This window comes from Pinus tabuliformis, chromosome 1_1 (genome assembly GCF_031772625.1).
Source record: "Pinus tabuliformis cultivar Carrire ecotype Pingquan chromosome 1_1, CPIR1, whole genome shotgun sequence".
Lineage (NCBI taxonomy): Eukaryota > Viridiplantae > Streptophyta > Pinopsida > Pinales > Pinaceae > Pinus > Pinus tabuliformis.
Window position 1 is genome coordinate 151,834,004 of NC_142297.1, and position 24,403 is coordinate 151,858,406.

The 24,403-nt window shown below is 35.2% G+C and overlaps 1 protein-coding gene across 2 annotated transcripts in view; it reads left to right on the top strand.

Moving 5' to 3' along the window:
• Positions 1 to 402: 402 nt before the first annotated feature.
• Positions 403 to 24,403, top strand: part of LOC149212060 (MADS-box protein SOC1-like) — a 332,389-nt gene continuing 308,388 nt past the window's right edge. Inside the window, exons 1-2 of one of the 2 annotated variants that reach the window (XM_089391675.1) lie at positions 403 to 552; positions 798 to 997. In XM_089391675.1, the coding sequence (XP_089247801.1) occupies positions 816 to 997 (182 nt within the window). In that variant the 5' untranslated portion in view covers positions 403 to 552; positions 798 to 815. The other variant, XM_089391674.1, reaches the window with a different exon arrangement.

Consider the following 24,403-nt stretch of genomic DNA (forward strand, 5'->3'; position numbering starts at 1 on the left):
GCTCTTTAAATTTTAAAGATTTAGAATAATACTATTTCATTATGGAATTTTTTTGAGAAATTTATTTAATATATACTTCTCACTAGAAGTGAATTTTTTTATAACATTTCATCCCATATGCCCTTCCAAATAAAATTAACAGCAGACCTTCAAATTTGATCACTGTTCCCTAGACGATTCCGTTGAAGTGTGACGGTAATGCTGGTAGGAACCATGTCGTTTTAACCATTTGGGACAGAACACGTGTCGGGTGGATGGTCCCCGCACTTTTTGCCAGTTTAAGAAATCCGTACAGTTTTGACATGTGAATGATGTTGAAATCGTCCCCGACTTTAATTGGATTTTAGCTGAAATTAGGTAATGGCTGCTTTCTATGTTTGATCTTATTGTATATTTATCCAAATTCCTTTCCATTTACAGCGGGACCGATCTGAGGAATAGACCCCTATAGGGTAATGGTCATGGTATGGGAAGAATAGCTGAGAAACTGTACGGGAAATCGACACGTTCGGCATCAGGCACCGGGCCAATAAACAGACAAACAGGAGACAGGTAAATTGATGCTGTTTCTGTTTATACTATTCCGAGTATTTTCTTATAATGAGAGATTGATGAGAGGTCGGGCCAACAATCATATTATCGGATTCTCAAATTCTGGGTTCAAGAAGTGGTTAGGTTATCGTTAGCAGCCATTATTGTGCTTCAATTTTAGCGCCGGTCATTTTCTCAGTGATTGATTCGATTCCCCTGTTCCGATTTAACGGAGAGTCTCTGATTGATTGTTTTGAGGGGAAAAGGGAAAAGAGAGGAGAAGAATGGTGAGGGGAAAGACCCAGATGAAGAGAATCGAGAACGCGACCAGCAGGCAAGTTACGCTTTCAAAGCGCCGCAACGGGCTGCTGAAGAAAGCTTACGAGCTCTCGGTGCTCTGCGATGCTGAAGTGGGACTTATTGTTTTCTCCCCCAGTGGGAAGCTCTACGAGTTCGCCAGTTCCAGGTATGTATGGTTAATTTGTACTTGCGTTGTATGTTCGACTGCCTTGTTGCAGAAATGTTTGATTGCTGTGTTTTTCTTTTTACACATTGGTTGGCCGATTTGTAAACGATATTTTAGTAGAGAAATCTAAGCGTTTTGGGAATAACATTCTGGTTGTTGACTGCTGAATGGTCAAGCCATTAGCTAAGCCATTAGCGAGTCGTTAGTTTGGATTTCAAGACTAGGGTTTCTGATTGGTTCTTCCATATTCCAAGCATACATTTACTAGTCGACCATTATGGAATTGAGGTCCAAGCTTCGACTGTTTCGCTCACAGATAGCTTTTTCTTTGAAACTCTTCACGTTGTCAGGAAAATGTTTTCATTTCTCTCAAAATTAATGTAGACCTTTACTGACGCTGTAAAGGGGATTAGGGTTGTTTCTGCAATGCGACAGGACGTGAGGGAGTTCTGTGTATCCATTTTTATCCAGCCCTAATTTTTATCCACTTATGTGTGTCGTACAATACGCATGCTACGGTTGGCGACCAAAAGTATAGTGGCTCAAGTGTTCCAGACTCGATGGTTTCCAACATCAAAATTTGCGCATTGTGCGTACCTGGCTATTGTTTTTTCAATCAATTTATAAAGAATGCTGTGACTTTAAAATCTGTAAATGAACGGAGTAAAACCATTGCCCAGCTTTACAATCGAGCATAAAATTTGTTTAACTTAAGACCAATATTTATTTAGTTATGGATACATCCAACGAGAAACACTTGGGCACAAATGACATTGAATATAACAAATAGACAAAGGCCGAGTGACTTAACCCCAACAGTCGTGGTTAGCCAGGATAACTACTGTCCTCTTGTACGGATGTCTGTCGCGAAACAAATCTTAGTTTGCATACTGAGAGCAACTGAAACAAATCTTAGTGTGCAAGTTGATACAGTTTGTAGATATGGAAATACACAGAGAATAAATTCAAAATTAGCTAGCGATAGAGTGAACATCTTTCTTTTCATTATTGAGGAACAGTTAAATAGATTACATAAAAGATAAGGAAACAACAGTAATAAATAACTTTTCATTATTGAGGGAACAGTTAAATAGATTACATAAAAGATAAGGAAACAACAGTAATAAAGAATTCGAGTAAAACTCAACTAAATTCAATTAACTGAAGAAGAGGAGTAAAAATTGTTGCATGTTCAATTGCCCTCTTTTCACATTATGCAATTATCCCTTCGTTTGAGTGATTGAATATTGCTTTAAAGTCTTCGAGAAGCAGTGGAATAAAAATTGTTAAGTTAGGAGAAAAAAAGTACAAGTCCAGTTACCCTCTTTTCCTATTCGGCAATTATGTCTTCGTTTGAATCCTTGCCAATGTTGGATTGAAATTATTCTATAAGTGGTACGACACACTGCTTTTCTGGGTTCATTTCCATTCAACATTGGTCGGGTGTAGAGGTTGAGGTGATGAATGTCAACATTGGTGGAGCGTAATTCATGGTGCACACAAGACACATTAACTTGCCTCCGTTATGGTGAGTAGGATTTGAATCACAGTTATCAAATTTGGCAGTTATGTTGAATAGTTCGAAAATTCGGCAGTTTAGTTCGATTCAACCACTAATAAGTCAAATTGATTAAATACGAGTAAAATAGTTTGTTAACTCGTCCTACATATGCGCTTCACTCATTCGGTATCAAGTTCCAGTTGAATGACGACTTCACAGCAGCCTCTGTCAGGCCATGGCCAACTTTGAAATCTTTTTTCCATATCAATCTCATTTCCCTTTCGTTAACATATAGTCGCAAAGCCTGAGATGCTTATTACCCTGCTTTGTAGATTTTGAATTTTCCAGGGGATTTCTGTCAATCGCACTTCTAAATTATGTTGGCACCCCACTATAAATTGAATGCACCCAATGCAACATCCAACCCATCTCTCACTTTAAAAACAAAGCCAACACAAGAATCACAACAAATAAATTGAAATGCACTGCAGTTATCATGACAGTAATGATATGAAACCTAGGAAAAAAATGAGTGGTGTTAACACTGGATCGATTAATTACTTAGTTGTATATAAAGGGCGGGTAGCATTTGTTTTAAAACATAGTTACTGCTTTAGCCCATTAATTTCGGGTCTTTTAGCCAAGAAAACATGGTAAAAAGTATATTTTTTAGGGCTTAGCATGGTTACCTCGTTGTATACGAACGACAATTGACAGTTGCTTCAAAGCCCGGTTACCGCTTTGACATTTGCTTCAAAACCCAGTTAGCACTTTAGCACACTAATTAGGATGTTTTTAACTTCTATATTTTTTTTTTTTGAGTTTAGTGTAGCCACACTTCATGTACAGAAGGAATGAAACTGTGGCATAGTTTGTGAATGTGCTTAATTCTTTTCCTTTTCTATTTTTATGGATGACCATTCCAAAAAACACGCGCAGAGTTAAGTGTGGCCACACTTCCTGTACAACAGGAATGAAACTGTGTCAGAGTTTGTGAATGATTACTTTAATTCTTTTCTTTTTCTATTTTTATGGGTGAACATTCCAATAAACACACAGAGAAACAATTAGAATGTGGATTTCTCGGAATGAAAATTTGTCAATATAGGTTGCTTGGATAAGCCTCAAATCAAATAATTGGAATAGTCTTCTTTTTGCAGCTGTGTCGCAAATGAATAAAGTGTTCATTTTACAAGTTATTAATCAAATGGTAATGGGAAATCGTCCTTCATTTCTGTGAGGCAAATAAAGTTATTCCCTAATTTTAGGTTGATGTTGTTAGTTTTCTTGAAAATAGCACATTTTTGTGTGTTTTTGTTCTATTAGATAGATTTATATAATATTACATAAAAGAACAATATTTTTATCCAATTAATACTGTCAAATGTTTCAAATGTTTTAAACTGCAAAATAAATAAAGAAAAATAGTCCAGCTATAATCAGAAGCTCAATGGAGAGTTTTACAAGATTTCTTAAAAAAAGCTGCTTTAATGTTTTAAACTTTTAATATCTGTAAGAGGTATATTTTCATTTTTTGTAATATTAAATTTTAATTCATTAAATTTCTTTTATACTAAATAGAATTTAAATTCAAATTCAATTTCAAATCTAAATTAGGAAAATTATAAATTATAAATTACCTTTCCAACACGAAAAATAATTTCTAAATAAAAGGGATGAAGTATTCATCTCTAACTAGGAAAGCATAGCTCTCTCCTCATTGTTCTATTTTTATTTCAGTCTACTTGATATCCAAGCTAGTTATGCCTTCACATAGATAAGACAGACTTAGTATAGATTTATAAACTGAAAATATTTAGTTTAATAATCGATTGCTTTACTATTGATCTCTGACTTTCCTAATAACAAATTAATAACAACTAATATATTTTATTTTGTATTATCCGATCATAATATAGGCTTAAATTTTTTCCGAATCAAACTCAAAACCTATGATCTGAATAGATTCTCTCCAATCCATGTCAAGGTGTTATATGAGCAATATATGAGCAACATGATTTCCTAAACATTTCCTTGAATTGTTTTTAATAAAAAAATATGCCTAGACTTTGTATCTTATTCGTATGACGTGTATATGTTTGGCCTTGGTTTGAGGCTAATTATAAGTTGTTTTCCCAAGTACTTCTCAAACGGTTAATAGTGGGTATTGGGCATTATGCCATTATACTATGTTGCATAAGGGATATTCTTAGTTATGTCCTACATATTGTGTGTCCTTATATTAGGTTACGTATATATGATATTTGTAAATTATTTTTTTAATATTTTAGTAATGGTAAGTGATAATGATTAAAAATTTTGTAGTTTATAAATTTATTTTATTTATGTAAAATGTATTATGTTTTTAATTTATGGTTTATTATTTTTTATAAAATTTATCAAAATTAATATAAATGAAATGATTCTCAAATTAATTTTTGTTGGGTTAGAAGATAACAATTGTCATATCCCGTCTTTAAAAATTTCTAATAACTTTGGAGTGATTTGTTTCATTTAACAAATGAATAGTGATATCTCTAGGAAATACATTATGTATGAGCATATGCAAAATTATGTTATTGAATAAGTAGTCAAGGATCTCCTCCACTAATGTTGTAGTACAATTTTATTGGGCTAGTAAATTTATGCAAAGTATAGACATTGTGCACATCCTTACTCAAATTTATTGAATCGAAACTATTGAAATGATAAAATTGTTGTCAATTATATCAGTGATAAGATTTATAACAAATTTACAATCATATTACTAGTTCCCTTTTGATTCTTAATAATCATATCAAATTTTTGTAGGCATATGTAATCCACTTTATATGTTTTTGATACAAATGTATTGATGATTATTCATGGCACACTATTGTGCACATTAGAAAGCGCCCATATTGTGGGCCAACTCTTCCAACCAAGCTAACCCTTGTACCTCAACATCTAGGCATTGAGTGTCCATGCAATCGAAAGGATGATGATCTTGTGAGGCTCAAGGAAGTCTCCAAAGGGTTCAACAACGTTTGGCATGTATGACACCAAGAATGCCAAGTTCTAGCATGCACACACATGCATCAATGGACAACATGCACCCTTTGAAATGACCTATTCTTGCTGATATTAGCAACATCTAGGGCCCAAATTAGAGGCTTTCTTGTGCACTAGGAATGCTAACAACATCTAGGATTGTTATGAATACCCAACCACTTTTTGTGCCCACAATTGTACCTATTGGGCATGAGAGATACACTATCATCAACAATTATAGGATTCGATTATTGTCAACAATTGAATTGTGATCTTTTATTTAAAATAGATTGTTATATATACTATGTATAGAATAAGAAATCAAATAGTTTGCTATTTTTATCTTTTCTTTTATATTTATTTTCACAAAGCATCATATAAACATTTATGGAATTTTGCATACATTCTTATGTCTTAAATGACTATGTGCACATTTTATTCATCAACTTACCTCTTTTTTATTCATTATCCCACACACCCATATTGATCAATTCAATTTTGCCAAGTTACCTCCTTTTTATTCATCATCCCATACACCCATATTGATCAATTCAATTTCGCTAAGTTATCCTTTGATTTGCAATTTTGAATTAGATCAATTCTATATTCTCCATCTTGACTATATTGAGAGGAAGTACATATATTTTTGGTTGTTTTATGGAATAATCATTTATTAAGCAAACAATTCCAGCAATCTTGAACAACTTGCACTGACATATGCACCTGCACCCTATATTGAACTGTTTAGAATTACTCTTAATAAGGTCTTGAAATGATATGTGTTGTAATAGAACAACACTCAAGGTGTGTCTAGAAAAGCTACTATGTCAATTTTAAAAATGTTAGTCAGTGTGGACAAAAATCATTACATTATGTTTGATCTCTTGAAACGCCTCTTACTACATGGCACCCCCATTGAATTGGACAAGGTTGAGGTTAAACACATTGAGTGGCTGCAAAATATGTGAACATAAGTTATGATTTATGCAAGTGGTTTTTTATTCCCTTAAAATTTTGTAGGTCATGGATGTTACTAGTTGGTGAGCAATTGAAAATGGAACGGTTATTGTTGCATCAATTCTTAGTTCATCTTGTCTTTGGTTAAATATATCGTAAATAAGTTTTTTTTGTTTGAATATTTACCAATTCTTTATAATGTTCCAAATAATATGTCAAAAATGGAATAAGTGCTACATTGAAAACTGGCTTAATAAAAAAATATTATAAAAAAATGAAAAAATGAATTAAGAAAGTGTCTCAACACTAAATTCATAATTTTAATGAATTATATAGGGTTATTAATAGCAATCAATAACATTGACAACCATGTAAATCCTCGTTGCATTTTAATGGTTTTGTTACATAAATATTTTTCCATTTTACTAATTTAATGATGAACAAATTTGAAATTTATTATACTAAACTACTTTACTAGTTAAACTTGACCTAAAAGATTGTCTAAGTGTGACAATGTTAACCATTCTTATGTTTAGAATTTAAGAATCCACCAAGATTGTTTATATATAATCTTTATTTTAAGCTAGCATAATAGTTTATTCAAATAGTAAAAAGTTGGATTTAATCACGTTAATTATAAAACAATCGTTGAGTTCACCTCTTTATCTTTAATATTAAAGTTTCATATATTGCCTCATTTGAAGAAATAACATCATATAACTCTATGCTATATTCAATTGTATAACTAGTTAAGGGAACCCAGAATTCTTGAAACAATTATGCGTAGTACTATGATAAATTATCCAACATCTACCTTCTCTTGTGTGATTTCTCATGTTGCATGGAAACCTCGAGTCATTGTATAGAAGGTAGGTTCGTCATCATAGTTTAGCTAATAATGGGAAAATGCAACTTTCTCTTCCCTACTCAAACAGTGAGTAATGCTTGTCGCGACGCATTGTCGAGGGCATATGATGTTCCACAATTGGAACTAAAACTAGTGTCATTATCTTCGATGATGTATTGAACACGTTTTTCTTTATCCTGGTCAAGTAAACACGCATTGCAGGTATTGCAACTGTTATAATTGGTTGATATAATCTTCGAGGATGACGAACCGATGCACAAGTCCTTATTCTTGCTAAACCAACCCAAAGAGAAGAACATGGTACGTTTTGTTCCCCAAAGTTATGCTTCTGGACTACTACGTCTGATATTAAATCTTGTCTTGTGGCTTCCGGTAGCAAAAGATGCAGTTGTGAGCTAAGTAAATTTATGAAGGGTTTTAAAATAAGAGAGGCCAATGATCTAATAGGGCTATAACTTATCTAAAGGAGTATTATAATACCCCTTTATGTATGATAGTATAATTCTATTTTAATTTGGAATCTTTAAATATTAAAAGAAATATAAAAATAATAAAAGTAAATGTTTTATTATGGAAATGAGATTGAATAAAATAGGTTTATTTGTTTGTTTGTTTTTTTTTTTTTGGTTTATTTGGTTTTATGCCCTACATTGTCAATATTTTATGTTTATGAGATACTAGTTATTGTTGACATTGTTGGCTAATAAAATATAGTTAAAAATAGTGCCCAATAGAAATGCCTAGTCTTACAATATATTCTGAGATATGATTTACTTCGAATTGTGTTATTTTAATATATATATATATATATATTTTGTGAATGAGTATTACTTAGGTTACACCAAATTTGTTATTATTATTACTATTATATTTTTAACTTCAATATTAGGCTGTAAAATGCATTTTACATTTTTCAGTGCTGGTAATTAAAAGATATTCACTATCTATCCATAATGAGTTACATAGTAAATAAATAGTAAATTATTTGCAAAAAAAAAGAGTTCACTGTAAAGAATGTTGTTTCCACTCACTCTTGGTGAAGGAAAGCCCGATCTTAGGGATGAGATCAAGGGGGCAATTACTAAGCAAGCCACTCATTGTCACCTTTGGTGGATTTGCCTCTCACTTGTTGGCCTTAGCAGCTTGAAACAAACACACATACAAATAGATATGAAGTGTAAGAAGCAAGAACACAGTAACAATAAACCCCCAAAGGGGAAATTCTTTAGATTATGCCATCCCCATGTTATGTTTATGTACAACTTGCTTCTTATATAACTATTGGTAGTCGTAGAAGTTATGTCAAACTTAGTCATTATATTTTAACCAACCACATAATAGTTCATCCCTATGGTTTATCTCTAACTAACTTCATTTCTAGGATCACAAATAGGATTTACTCCAACATACTCTCCCTTAATGAGTATTTGTGATCTCAATACACATTCTTCATCTTTATTTTCCATGCTCACTCTTTGTTGTTTTTTTTGTACTTGCAAAGACAAACACTTTCACTCGCCTCGTGTAATCACTAATCGTCATCATGGGTTTTCTATGGTTGACCCATAACCATTACACCTATGGGTTTTTGCACATGCTTATCCTCAACTATTACAAGTGGTTTTGGCTTACGACTAACAACACTTTACATTGTGTGGTTTATGCTGACCACAAACATCACTGTACAAAAAGGTTTTTACAAAGTGGTTTTAAGAGTACCATGAACTTTTCAACATAACAAAATTTGGGAGCATACATATCTCATCAAGCATTCTTTAAGATTGACCCAGGTACATTCAAATAAGATTGTTAAATTTTTTAGGGATGTTTTATCTGAATCTACATTTTTTATTAGGGATGTTGTTTCCATCTACATTTACATTTTGATATACACAATACTATTATTCTTGCTTACTTATTTTATTTCTTCAACCCTTGTATGATTTCCATCTTTTTGTGTTCTGTGTTTCTTCTTCTTCCGCTTTCATTTCCTTAGACTGTTACATCTATTTGTCATTGTCTTTACTACCGCATCGTTATTTTTCTCATCAGCTTTTTTCATCATTGCTTTTGTTCTTTGTTGTCGTATCTTTATTACTGTTATCAAATTCTTTCATCATTATATTTCCTCCTACATCTCTTTGTTGTTTTTTTCTCCAACCTTCTTCTATCACGGAATCATCTTTTTTTTCCTTCATGTACTATGATACTTCCTACAAACAATTATATGATACTTCCTACAAACAATTAGATATTGATGTCTAAGAATGATTCAACGACATATACTCTCTATTCCTTATGATTTGGTCCTTACCTTTTGAGATACATTTCATGACTATACATACATTTACATCTCGTGACTACACATACATTTCTATATTAACTTTTCAACTAAATTCTTCCTTCTTACATTTTAAGTGAATAATTTGAACTTTCATAAATATTTAATTCATGCACATTAAATATGCAAAACCTCAAAATAGTTGATGCATATCCACTTACCTTGGAATTTTAGCATTACTTTTAAATCCATCCTTAATTAATTACAGAGTAAACCATCTTCCCTATGTGAAGATGAAAGAAAACAATGACCATTAATCTAACACTTGTTTTATTTTTTATTTTTATTTTTTTTCAAAAATGAATAATTATCTCAATCACCCACATCTCAACCTCGAACCTAACTTATATTTTACTCTTCATGCATTTAATAAACTCAATTCTCAATAACCCATGAGGTGTAGACCAATTGGTTTGTGTGGGGTTTAGTCTACACCAGGTCACAACTTCAAATCTCATTTACATCTCATGACTATACATACATTTCTATATTAACTTTTCAACTAAATTCTTCCTTCTTACATTTGAAGTGAATAATTTGAACTTTCATAAATATTTAATTCATGCACATTAAATATGAAAAACCTCAAAATAATTGATGCATATCCACTTACCTTGGAATTTTAGCATTACTTTTAAATCCATCCTTAATTAATTACAGAGTAAACCATCTACCCTATGTGAAGATGAAAGAAAACAATGACCATTAATCTAACACTTCTTTTATTTTTTTTATTTTTTTCCAAAAATGAATAATTATCTTAATCACCCACATCTCAAACTCGAACCTAACTTATATTTTACTCTTCATGCATTTAATAAACTCAATTCTCAATAACCCATGAGGTGTAGACCAATTGGTTTGTGTGGGGTTTAGTCTACACTAGGTAACAACTTCAAATCTCATGGGGATGGGGGGAGGATGGGAGTTACCTTTGGGGGAATTAAATTATCCCAAGTGGCATCCAGGCTTGATTGAGCTTCACTCAATTCTGATGATAACATCCCATTGGTGGGAAAATTATTCTTCCATCCAACATTGGGGATGGCTTGTTGTTTATCCATGATACTAGTGTCTAGGATAAAATCTTAAATCGTTGATGCTACCAAAGCAAGTATCACAATGAAACTACTTTGCACAACAAAATATAAACAACAGTAAATCTACTAGTGCACAAAATATACAAAACTTTTTACACAAATTATGTACAATAACCCACCTTCGTTATATTAATCTAAGTAAATAATATAATAGTCTAGGGCTCTTGTACCATGGATAATGTCCCTCATACATCCACTAATACAAAGATACAAAACTGGGGCTTAGTATCAGTTCATAGAAAACCAATCTACCCTCAACAAAATACTCTGACCATCTCGCTGATGTAGCATGCAGTCACAACTTCTCTTGGTTGTACCTTGTACTTGCCTGGTCCGTCGGCTCCTGATCTGCAACAACAGTAATCTACCTCTATCAATGATCCAAGTCCATTTGGCCACTGAACCGTGACTTTCCAATTTCCGCACTAGTTGTGCCTTAGTGCATCAAGGAAACAACACATCAAGACTTTGTGCCCAATTGCTACTCCTCAGCTACTCAGGGACATCTAGCCACTATAGTCTCCTTGCACTACTCCAATGAAGACTAACATAGGGCACAAAGAGCTGCCACCTATCACTGCAAGATGTCCTTCTCCCACAATGAACACATGCTAGGAGGTCTGCCCAACTTTTGTTGCATATGTCCTTCTCCACAAGGCAAGTTTAGGGCTACTCAAACTGCTCCTGGCTGATCAACCCTATGATCTCTTCTTCTGTCACTTCTAACAATTCCTTAGTCCTTCAACTGACTTATTCATTAGGGCTTGAAGAAAGCCTCTACAATCCTCCCAAGTTGTTCTTTAGGCTACTCCAATTATCCCTTATCTAGGCCCACACTTGGTCCACTCCCATGTTGCCCTCCAACAGACCATGAGTGTCCAATACTAAACAAATCAAGCATCAACAATACATACCTCTCTATTGTAGCACCTTCTCACTGGTTATGGCATCCAACCACTAGGATCACCCTTCTTCTTGGCTTCTAATAGACTTCACAAATTGTCCTCTTCTAGGACCCCAATATTGCACCCTACCTCCTTGAAGATGTCAACTTCTGCTCTCCAAAACACCTTGGACTCGAGTGAGACTTCTCTTTGACTTTGCAATCACACTGCACATTCCTATAATCATGAATTCCTACAATTACACGTGAATTTTGTAATCATGAATTCCTGCAATCACATGCAAATTCCTATAATCATGAATTTCTGCAATCACATGCAAATTACTGTAATCCTGAATTCCTACAATCACATTTGAATTCAAATTATCATGAATTCCCTCTATCATGTGCAAATTCCTATAATCGTGAATTCCTGCAATCACACCCAAATTCCTATAATCGTGAATTGCTGCAATCACACCTGAATTCCTGTAATCCCGAATTCTTTTGCTTGGCTTCACATGAGAAATAAGTGCAATGATTGGATGGGGAATGAGGTTCCTCCTCACTCCTATTTAAACACTTTCAAGTGGTGTCAACAAATGTGTCTTGTGGCACACCAACAGACCAAGATGACCTCACTTATGTGCCACAAAACCCATCAACAACATAGAAAAAATCATATCTCATGATAGGCACCTCAGATTTGAATGACTTTCACTTCCCCTTTCTCCTCTAAGAGTCCGATAACACTTCCATGTGTCAAATCACTCAAATTCCTCATGGTTTAATACCCATATGCTTGGGTGCAACACCCACAGTTTTGGGTTCTAAGCCCACAAGTCATATTTGTGAAGCCCATTCCTCCAAAACCCTCTATCTTGGGGTTTGGAGTACATCCCAAGCTACAAAACTTAACATGGCCTAGGCTCAAGCTAGTTCGTAAAATAAAAAAGAGCTACATCTTCATTTATGTTAATTTTTAAAGTTTCCATATCAATCTTTAATATAAATTTTAATTTAGATACTTTTTCAATTGAGAAAATCACTTGCATATTTTTTTTGGGTTATCTTCTCCATTCCAATAAACATCACCAACGAAACATCAACGCTTCATCAATAATTACTTGTTTATAAAATGCAAGGTTTATCAAACTAATTTTATGGCACATGTGTTGTTCAACCAATTCGCAGCCAATGGCATTTCTCCTTTTATTTTGGTTTCAATTTGCACTTGATTTTAAACTCTCTTCAAATTCTTTAACTTTGATATCTAAAATCATTTATTAACTCAAATTTTGTTTGATCAAACCCTTGTGTCAATATTTCTTATATAAGAAACCTCTTGCGACATGGAACATTTTTGAGAATACCATTCTCATTAAAAAAAAAACAACCGAAAGTTCTCACCCCTTTCCCTAATATTACCTATAATCATAGTTTCATTAACACTTATCAATGGATGGTCTATCATGGCCTTTATCATCCACTACACATTGTGATGGTATGGAGACACCCTTTGTGCTACCATTACCATTAACCATATTAAAACTTTCCAAACTTTAATTTTCGGTGCTGCTCATATTTTGCAGACAATAACATGATATTCATTAAACACGTCTCTTTTTGCTTTTCTAGAAACTTGTAGTGAAAACCTATCGGGTGGTACTCGATGCATTGCTCTTGGCATAGATTCCTCTAGCATATTTTAGTCAAATCACCTTTCCTTTGCTCCCATACATAGTTGTTGTATCTTTGTCTCAAACTCTCAGTATCTTGCTACAATATAGTGCACCGATCCCTTGGTGGTACATCAGTCTCGTGATGGCACGTTGTACCACTTTCTTGCTACAAAATTAGTTCTACATCATGGGAAATCCAACAATTAGTGCTTCGTCCTTCAATTAGTGCTTCCACATAATGGTTCCTCCCTACGGTTCATGTCTAACTAACTTCATTTCCTAGATCACAAGTAGGCTTTACTTGAACATAACTTTAAGGTCAAGAGAAAGAATCCTTGCCTAGGGGGTAGAATCCTTGCCTAGGGGACAAGGATAATGTAAGTCATCATGCTACAATAATAAAAATCAGTGAATTAGTTTAGTTGGGAAATAAACCTACTTACCACAAGACAATGAAGCCAAGAGAAGATGGATGTATGATAAGTTTGGTGTGTAGTGTATAAATAACTTGAAGTTTGTAGCTTCTAATGAAATTACACTAAAATCAATAGACATAAATTTCTTCTATTAAATTATGCAGAAGGAAAACTGACAATAGAAACACATGCAATCATTCCATCAAAAGGAACACAATTTTTACTGGGGAAACCAACTAGGAAAAACCCCTCCTTTGTCTGTATTATATCAGATGAGAAAAAGGATGTATTACAATGACAGCTTGAATGTTTGAAGCTCAACTTGCACTGCAATATTGATCTCCTCCTGAGTCTACACTGGAAAATATTGAGTCTGCACTCGCTTTACCTCCACTCACTTTGCCTGCACTCGCTCTGCCTGCACTCGCGTTCCCTGCACTTGCTCTACCTGCACTCGTGTTGCTTGCACTCGCTCTGCCTGCACTTGCTCTGCTTGCACCTCGTGCTGCCTGCACTTGTGCTACTTGAACTTGCTCCTATTTCCTTATGCAATTCTTGGGGAAATTATCGCATCTGCTACATGCAAAAATCCGTAGACCCAACAACATAGAACAATAAATACAATTATATATTTTCCCTCCACTTAACTAGGCATTTCAAATTGCATGCATGACCAATACCATTTTTAGTAAATTGGCTAGTTAATTGAGATATCAGTGAGTTAACAACAATTATAACTACTCAACTGACCTCATACTAGATTGCTAGATATTAGCAATCAACTCATGCACAACTCTACTTCTTTCCCACAAACTCGAATTGAATTACTTAACTAAGTGACTTGGCCATGTCACTCCTGCTCACTACAACTCAAGTCATCTTGCTGATGTGGAAATTCGAATTTCTCCATTTGACTAAGGCACAAGTCAAATGAAGCCTTTTCTTGCTACAATTTTTAACACTCCCGCGTATCAAGAAAAGAGTTTTGCACAACCCCAATCCTGCTCCTATGGAAATTGAACTTGCCTCTTGACAAAGCCTTCGTCAAGATGTATGCATCCCGATCGTCCGTAGGAATGTACTGTAACACAAATAACACACCCTCTCACTTTTGTTGTTGCTACTACAACAGCTACAACTGAGAAGCATCCAAAATACTGAATCAACTATGCCCTTGTGTTGCAATTGCCTCCCAAGATATGATTGCATCAATTGAAACTGATCCTTTTGCTACTAAATATTGCGGGCTCCTATAGCAAGGGTAATTATCCATGAGAAGAGTATACTGCAATTGCTATTGTTCTGCTATGGACCCTGCCCAAATATTTGCAACTCTCGGACTAATGATCTACATTGCCTCATCTCAATCTTGGAGGTATGGGTTTATACATGGCGAAATTTACCTCTATCTTGTAGAAATTTTTAACTCAGACACAAATTTGTTTTACTTGTCCAGTAGGATCATGCTTTAGATATGCCTTCCCTCTACTAAACACCACAACATATCCTCTATCTTCAAGTACATCTACAAAAATTAAAATTTTCTTCAGACCAGGCACATACATTACATTCTTTATGTGAAGATGGGACCCTGACTCCCTCTCAAAGGTGACAGTGACAATTCCTTTGGTACTATACCTCCCATCGTCTCCAAGTTTTATGAGTAATTGTAGGACCTTCTCCTCCAAGCTGCTGAAGAACTCCTTATTTCCTATCATATGAAATGAAGCACCAGAATCTAAGTACCATACACTGCCTCATAAACTAATTGCCATGCATGCAATGAGGGTGGAATACAACTCGAGTTGTGATGTGAGAGCGTCTCCTCCTGCTACTGCTATAGGCTCCTTACTGGATTTCTTATGTGGACACTTGGTTGCATAATGTCCATACTCATGGCAGTGAAAGCATTTAATTTTACTGAGGTCTTTCTTCTTGCCATGGTTCTGGCTGGATTTTTCCTCGCCTTGGGCATTCTTTCCTTTGACATTCTTTCATATGCCAACTAGAGAAAAGTCTTCTTCCTGATCTGTTCTGGATAAGACTCCATCTCTAGTGTTTCTTCTAATCTCCTCCTGTACCAAGTCAGACCAAAGTCTCTCCCAATTTGGGAGCCCGTCTCTTCCATTAACTGAATCTTGAGAGCTGTGTTAGGACTTCGGAAGACCAAGGAGTGCTAAGCTCACTAGTTAATATGGTGGTAAAATTTCTCCAACTCCTCCAAGTTCATCTCTTACTTGAGTGAATCTGGATAGGTACTGAACAATGGTTTCATTTTTCTGCATTCGAATGCTCTTGGGCTTATCTTTCAATGCCAATTTCCTAACATGACCATTTCTTTTGAATAACTATGTGAGGGTTTTCCACATCGCATAAGTAGTTTGTTCAAGCCTCAATCCATAGAAAGACATTGTTCCCGCACTGAAGAAAATTCCTGCACCACAAATATGTTATTTGAAATTTCTTTGAGAGATAATTAGCAACCTAGTTTCTATGTAGTTTCCAATCGCTCTGCTACCATGTAGAAATAACTCGAAATTTGCAGTTGTTAATGAAATCATAGCTGCAGAAGGAAAACTAATAATAGAAACATATGCAATCATTCAATCATAAGGAACACAATTTTTATTAGGGAACCCAACTGGGAAAAACCCCTCCTCTATTTGTATTATGTCGGATGAGAAAAATGATATAGTACAATGACAAATTCAATGCTTGAAGCTCAACTTGCACTGTGATATTGATGTCCTCATGAGTCTTCTTTGGAAAATACTAAGCCTGCACTTACTCTGCCTGCACTCGCTCTACGTGCACTCGCTCTTCCTACAGTTGTGCTACCCGCACTTGTGCTTCTTGCACTCGCTCCTATGTCCTTACACAATTCTTAAGGAAATTATCTCTTCTGCTACATGCAAAACTTTGTACACTGAACATTATACAACAATAAATATAATTATGTCTTTTCCCTCTACTCAACTAGGCAATTCGAATTGCATGCAACATTAGGAATATTTTTAGTAAATTGACTAATTAATTGAGAGATCTGTGAGTTAACAATAGTTACAACTACTCAACTAAACTCACACTGACTCTACTCTCGACTAGATGTCAAATAACGTAGTTTCACTAACTATAACTGTATTATATTCTTAGATCTTAGCAATCAACTCATGTACAACTCTACTTCTTTCCCACAAACTCAAATTGATTATCTTAATTAAGTTACTTGGCCATGTCACTCCTGCTAATTAAATCTCAAGTCATCTTGCTGATATAGAAATTTGAATTTCTCCATTCGACTAAGGCACAAGTCAATTGAAACCTTTTATTGCTCCATTTTTTAACATGTAACTAGTATTGTGTACTGGTCTAGCACAAACACGTTTACAAGCATACATGCACCAATATGATTAATAATAAAATCTAGACATGTATCAAAAAATAATTGAACTGAGATGGTATTCTGATTGCTAACCAATTATGGAGTAGAGATATTATCATAATGATTACAAGCTTTACACAACAATTCATAGTAATAGGAATAGTGTCAAATCAAGTCTTGATTGGAAATGATGAATTGAATGATATTGATTTGGATTGATGATATTCATAGAACAAATGAGGCTAAGATTAACTTACCATGTTTGGCCACCACAAATAGATTCCTATGCGAAATAGCGTTAGTGCTTTTGATTATAATCAAGGAATAAAACCATGAGCCCACAATACTCGCAAAGAAAATGATTGATAAATTTTATCATTGAACAAATGCATCGATGATGGTGAAAAAATGCCTATAAAAACATTGACTTGGCGGTAACTGAAATTGAGGATTGTATCGATGTCAAGATATAGAGAGGGTGGCCATGCCATAATGGGGAATGTTTCGTACCATTCCACGATGTATGAATGAAAATGATAAGTTGTATGATATATCTTTGAGTCCAAACCACAATCTACTGTTCTGACACTATGGTGTTCGTGGGAGGATTGGTGAATATTATATGTTGTATTGGTGTTGTCAAGTGACATTATTACTTCACCAATACTTTGCTAGCATGGGAATTAGGTCCTCATATGCTTGCAAGACCAATCATGTTGATGTTTTTTCCAATGAAATGCAAATCTCTTGTACCACTTGTGTCACTATTCATGTTGTTAAACAACATTGTTGCTTTATCAATACTCTGCTACAATTGCCATGCTGAGGTTTTCCATTTCACCAAAACCCACAGGCATCAGTAAACTTCCAAACCCCTATGCTTACTTTGAGTGGGCAGTCAATGCCATGTTCCCAAGGTGGTATTTAGCCCACGTGATTGATTTCCAGAGGTGCGGTGGTTAGTCCAACACCCCCCTCCAATGTAACTCAAGAAAATCAAACCTATGCCAAGGATTTAATACCATGTCGGTATAAGAGGAAGAGTGAAAAAACTTCGTAAAACACAAAGTTACATAGATTGAAAAGCCAAAGGATCTTTAGAGCTCTTCTCACATTAAGATACCACTTTTCCACTCCACACAAAAATTGGTTACATAGAGAATATCAAAAACTACTTGTTTGACTCAATTTAACACCTTGTTTGATATGATTTAACTCATTATTGAAAACTATTGTTTGTGAATTGAATGCACGACATTGACAAAACTATTGGTTGAATAGACTACCTAACAACTAGAATATGTAGTCAAAAATTACAATCAACACTCCCCCTTAATTTTGACTTCATCTTCATTACAATTTCGAGCACAAGCAATTCCTCAGTGCTGACTTTAAAATCCAAAGCTTGCTTTTTCCAATGGCTTTGTAAAGATGTTTGCCAATTGATTTTTGGAATTGCAAAACAAAAGATTGACTTCACCATTGTTTACTAGCTCAAGGATGAAGTGAAAACAAGTGTCAACGTGTTCACTTTTGTGATGAAACATGATTTCTAGAAAGTGCAATAGTTGAATTTTTATAATAAAAAATAGGAGTTGATCCTTCATTTCTTGAGGCTCAAGATTATTTATCAATATTCTTAATTAAACTATTTGGCATGCTTCTCGTATTGTTGCTACATACATTGCTCCTGTTGATGAAATGGACACAATGGGCTTCTTCTTGGGTGCCCATGAAATCAATCTTTTACCTAGGAGAAATGCATATCTTGAGGTACTCTTTTTTCCATCAATACTTCCTGCAAAATCACTATATGTGTAACAAACAAGATGGTTGTCTTTGGAATTAATGTACAAAATTAAATATTGTATTGTTCCTGCAATATACGTTAAACTCTTTTTTCTTGTTTTCCAATGGGTTACATTGGGTGAATCCATAAACTTGGATGTAAGACTAACTGAAAACATTGCGTCAGACCTTGGTGTTGTGAGATGCATTAGGCTACCTACTAGTTTCTTGTATAAAGTGTAATTGACTATTTTATTATTATCTTTTCTTAGCTTGATTCCTGGGACAATTGGTGTGTTCGTTAGCTTGCATTTTCTCATTCAAAACCTTCTCAAAATATCTCTTGCATACTTTCTTTGACAAATGAAAATTCCCTTTTTTAGATTGTTCAACTATAACCAACAAATAGGAATCCAATTTCCTTCTCATTTCTTTTGGAACATGTGCATAGGATACACAACCGAAGATTCTCAAGTTTGATACACTTGTCTTCATGTCACTCCAAGATTATAAGGCAAATTTTTCTTTGATGCTTCTGGTTGGGGGTCTGTTCAAAATATAAATTGAGCATGCTACTACTTTTGCCCAATATTCATTTGGGAAATTGTTTGCCTTCAACATGCTTCTTGCCATATTCATGAAGGTCCATTTATCCTTTCTGTGACTCCATTTTTTTTTGGAGTGTATCTTGTTTCAAATTTACTTTTGATACCTTGACTCCTATAATATGTTGCAAATTCTCTGGGATCATATTCACTTCCTCCATTTGATCTCAATAATTTAATTTGCTTGAAACTTTACTTCACTTTGCTCGAATGCATGTGCAGAAACTTGATTGTTATTTGTTTTAGTATATTGATAATTTTGTGCTTGATATTCAAAGAATTTAACATCTCTTAAAATAATTGCTTTGTTGGTGAAAGGATTGTATAATTTATAAGCCTTGGGTTGTTCACTATAACTAACAAATATGCATTTTTCACTTTTATCATCCGATCCCTTTTTATTTCTTCTGGAACACGTGTGTAGGCTACACAACCAAGGATTCTTGAGGGTAATAGACTTGTCTTCATACCACTCTAAGCTTCTAAAGGAATTTTTTCTTTGATGCTTCTGGTTGGAGATATATTGAAATATAAACTAGTCATGTTATTTGTTCTACCTAATCCTCATTTAGAAAATTCTTTTCCTTCAACATGCTTCTTGTCATATTCATGATGTTCTAATTTTTCATTTGTTTCCTTTTAATATTTTGATCCCTGCAACATGTTACAAATTCTTTGGAATCATATTCACCTCTTCCATTTAATATAAATACTTTAATTTTCTTTCCACTTTGCTTCTCTGCAAGGATTTGAATTGCTTCAATTTTTCAGATTCATCATATTTGTGTTTAATGAAGAAGACCCATGTTATTATGCTAAAACCATAAAAGAAATTATAAAGTAATTTTTCTTTCCTATTGATTGGGTTTGCATTGGACCACAAAGTTTTTTGTGTACTAGCTCAAGTGGACTTTGGTCTCTATCGCTGGTAGCATTTGGAAAATTGTTTCTTTGGTGTTTGGCAAGGATACAATTTTCACATGGGTTATGATGGAAATCTTTCATAGATAGGCCTAGGACCATAGATTGATTTTGCAAAAGATCAATACTATTAAAAATTAAATGGGCATATCTAAGATGCCATCAGCGAGTTTCATCAGAACTTGTTAGAAATCGAGCATATGATAATTCTTGACATTTCTCATGACTATAGAGAAACATTCTATTTTTGGTCATTTGCGTCCTGCTATGACTCTTTGACTCTTTGACTGGGTGGCTTGTTAAGAATTGTGTACGTAGAACCTTTAAACTTTACTTCAAAACCATTTTCACTCATTTGTCCTACACGTACTACATTGTGTTTCAGACTCTGTATAGAATAGGCATCATAAATGTCTGTCTTTCATCATTCTTGTTTAAAATTGTAACAATACCTTTTCCTAAAGCATTAACAAGATGATCATCACCCAAGATAATCTAAGATTTAACGGTTTCATCAAAACTTGAAAAAACATCCTTGTTACCTATTATATGGTTACGATAGCCACTATCTAGCAACCAAAGATCTTCATTGTTCTTTTCTTTTGCTGATGAATAAGAAAGAAACATGGAGGATGTTGTAACTTCATTAGTGCTTGAAACATTGGTGTTGCCTTTATTCAAATCTCATTGTGTCTCCCTGCATTCACTTTCAAAATGGCAATACTTCTTTCGACAATAACACTCTATATTTGACTTGTACATCCTTCCTCTTCCTTTTCTATTTCTACCTCTTCCTCTTTGATTTTGAGGTTGATCCTATGGCTATTCGGGTTTACTTGATGTATTTTTTTTGTTTATAGAATTTCCTCTTTTTCTGTTGCCTTTGCTTCTATTACCTCTACCTCTTCCTCTACTAATTGTGGCTTGAGTTTGAAAGGCATTTTCTAATGAGTCATTTCTACCTTTAATTCTTGACTCATGATTTAACATTGATCCTATCAATTCTTCAATTGAAACTAGCCCAGATCTTTGCTTTCTTCTATGGTTGTCACAAGCATTTCAAATGAAGGTGGGAGACTTCTGAAAATTTTCTCAACCATCATTTTGATTGGCGACATTGTCTCCATGAGTCCAAGTCAATTTACTACCTCTCTCTTCAGTCATAAACTGATGTACAATTTTAGAGTCTCCCATTTGCAAAGTTTCAAACTTCTTACTTAGGCTATGAAGCTTTGAATTCTTGAACTTGTATATGACTCTGTATGCTTTTTCCAAAAATTTCCCAAGCTTTACAAGCATGGGTTGCTACTACAACTTAGGAATATGGAGTCTCCTACTCCATTGTGCAGATTTCATAGTGCTCTTGAATCCTTTCTTTTTCTCCCTGCTAATAAGTTTGCAAATTCAGGTTTTCATATTTTGTGACTATTGCTTAGTACCAACATTCAAAATTCTTGAAAAAGCTCTTCCATCTTGATTTCCCACATTGCATAATTTGTATCATTTAGCATGGGACCCTATGTGTTTTGGTTGCTAGTGAAATCCATGACTAGCTACAGCTACAACTAGAGCCACGTCTCAGATACCATGTTGAGGTTTTCCATTATACCAAAAGCCACAGGCATTAGTAAACTTCCAAACGCTTACCATTATCTTCAGTGGGTGGTTAGTCCCATGTTCCTAGGGTGGTGGTCAGTCCACATAATCGATTCACAGAGGTGCGTGGGTTAGGTCAAAATCCCCCCCTTTGATGTAACTTGAGGAAGTTGAACCTAGGCCAAGTCTCTAATACATTGTTGAAATTTAAGAGGACAAGTGAAAAAACATAGTAAAACATAGGGTAACTTAGATTGAAAACGAATGGAGCTTCAGAGCTCTCCTCACATTAAGATGCCTCTTTGCCACACCATATCGAAAATTGGTTACATAAATAATATATAAAACTACATGTTTGACTCCATCTAACACCTTATTTGATATGGTCTAACTCATTATTGCAAACTACTACTTGTGCATCGAATGCATTACATAACCAAAAGTATTGACTATGTAAACTATCTAACAGTTGGAAGTGTAGTCAACAATTACATTCAACATACCATTATGCCCTCGTATTCTTGCATAAAAGAACCATGTTTATTCTTTTGTTAGTGAAAACTCAATCCAAATCTCTTATATTTCTTTTGTCACCTTGCGCGGATCTACTTATGGTGCATCGAGCTTGTAACGATGAGCTTGTGATAAAGATGGACCAAAGAGGCATGCTCAACATGGTTGGGGATGTTTAATGTGGGCCACATCACATGTGGGATTAGTGAAAATATGTTTTTTTCCCCTAGGAGTTTCTTTCAAAAAAATATTTTGCAATACATATGAGATATGCCCCTTGAGTTGATCAGGTAATAAGTCAATCAAGGAAGTGATGTGATACACAAAATCTTGGCGAGGAGATTGTGCGGACAAGGTTATGGGAATTACTACTAAACACTGAGGAAGTGGGTTTTAATGAAATCAAACAAGTGATGGTCTTGTTGAATGATGTGACCATATTTTGAGAGGGAGCTTTTCAACACCATATAAGTAAGGGAGGATGATTGATAAGAATCATGACCTTGAACAAAATTACTTATAGACCTAAGCTTGAGCCCAGACTTATAATAACTTGAGAGATAGATTAGAATCACAAGTGCTAGATCTAGGAAGATAAAGATTGGTCTTTTGATTTGAACGATATTCTTTAATGCATGTATGTATTTGTCCATGCCTGGAAGGTCTCTCCACCCAACCATGGATTTGGCGATTACATTCAGAGTCCCCCTCCGAGCTCTTCCAGCTCTTGACAGTGGCTAAACAGCTTGGTACCTTGGGCATCTGGACTATGTCTAGCCTCAAATCTCGAACCTCTCTACTGTTACCAAAAGTCTTGTTCCCATTGGATATTTTGTCCATCTCTAGGAAGAAAGCATTCACAGCAGTATCCTCTCTAAGAGATTTTTCCCCCAACCCCCAGTGTAAGACCTTTGTTGTGATGCGATGGGCGAGCGCCGGGCGACCGAGAGCGCGTGCACGAGCAAGCATTGTGCGGTGCGACGGATAGACGAGTCCGTGCGTTCACTCCATCGCGAAACTAAACGAAAACAGAAATGCGAGCTCCAACAAAGCGCAAGTATATAGTGCGATGGGTTGGCGCTCCGTTTTTATAGTGTAGGCTGGGCAAAGCGAACAAGGGCAGGCCGACGCGTTGGAGGGGCGTTTGGATGACTGTTCGGGGCGCTGGCTACACGATGGTGAGGTCGGCTGGATGATGGACGACGCTCATGTTTGGAGCGTATATACACATAGAGTATGCGCTCATTTGGACATCACTTCTTCGCATCTCTCCTTCGCACATTTGGAAGTGCGCACAAAAGGAAGAGCGAAGTCTACCGCAGGTCGCATAAGGTATGTGCCCGCCGAGACGGGCGACGGAGTTGTGTGCAAGCGGGTTGTAGTGTGGGCGGTGGTGCGCATGGGCGCCCGCACGCCAAGGTTACACGAAGTTTGGTTTGGGTTGGGCACGGGTCGTGCACGGGTGCGCCCGCCCGTTCAACAAAGGAACTTGTGTATATTGTATATTATCTCGGTTGAAGGTTGAGGCAGACCGCCGTGCGCTCTTGCACGGGTGGGTGCCCGCCTTGTTTATGAACGCCGGTGGAGCGCGGCTCCCGGTCATTGTAATCTTTCTCTATTATAATAAAAAGATTACTTCTTGCATATTATCGGGTTATTATTATCATTCTTGTATTATTGATGGTTTCCGCACATTAATAATGTTAATTCATGATTATTATGAATTGTTGAAGGCGTAGTTCGTAAAGTTAATTAACGGTGGATAAAGTTATTAACTTAGGCGGTGCCGCACCCGGCCAATTTAGCGAAAAAAAAGAATTGGG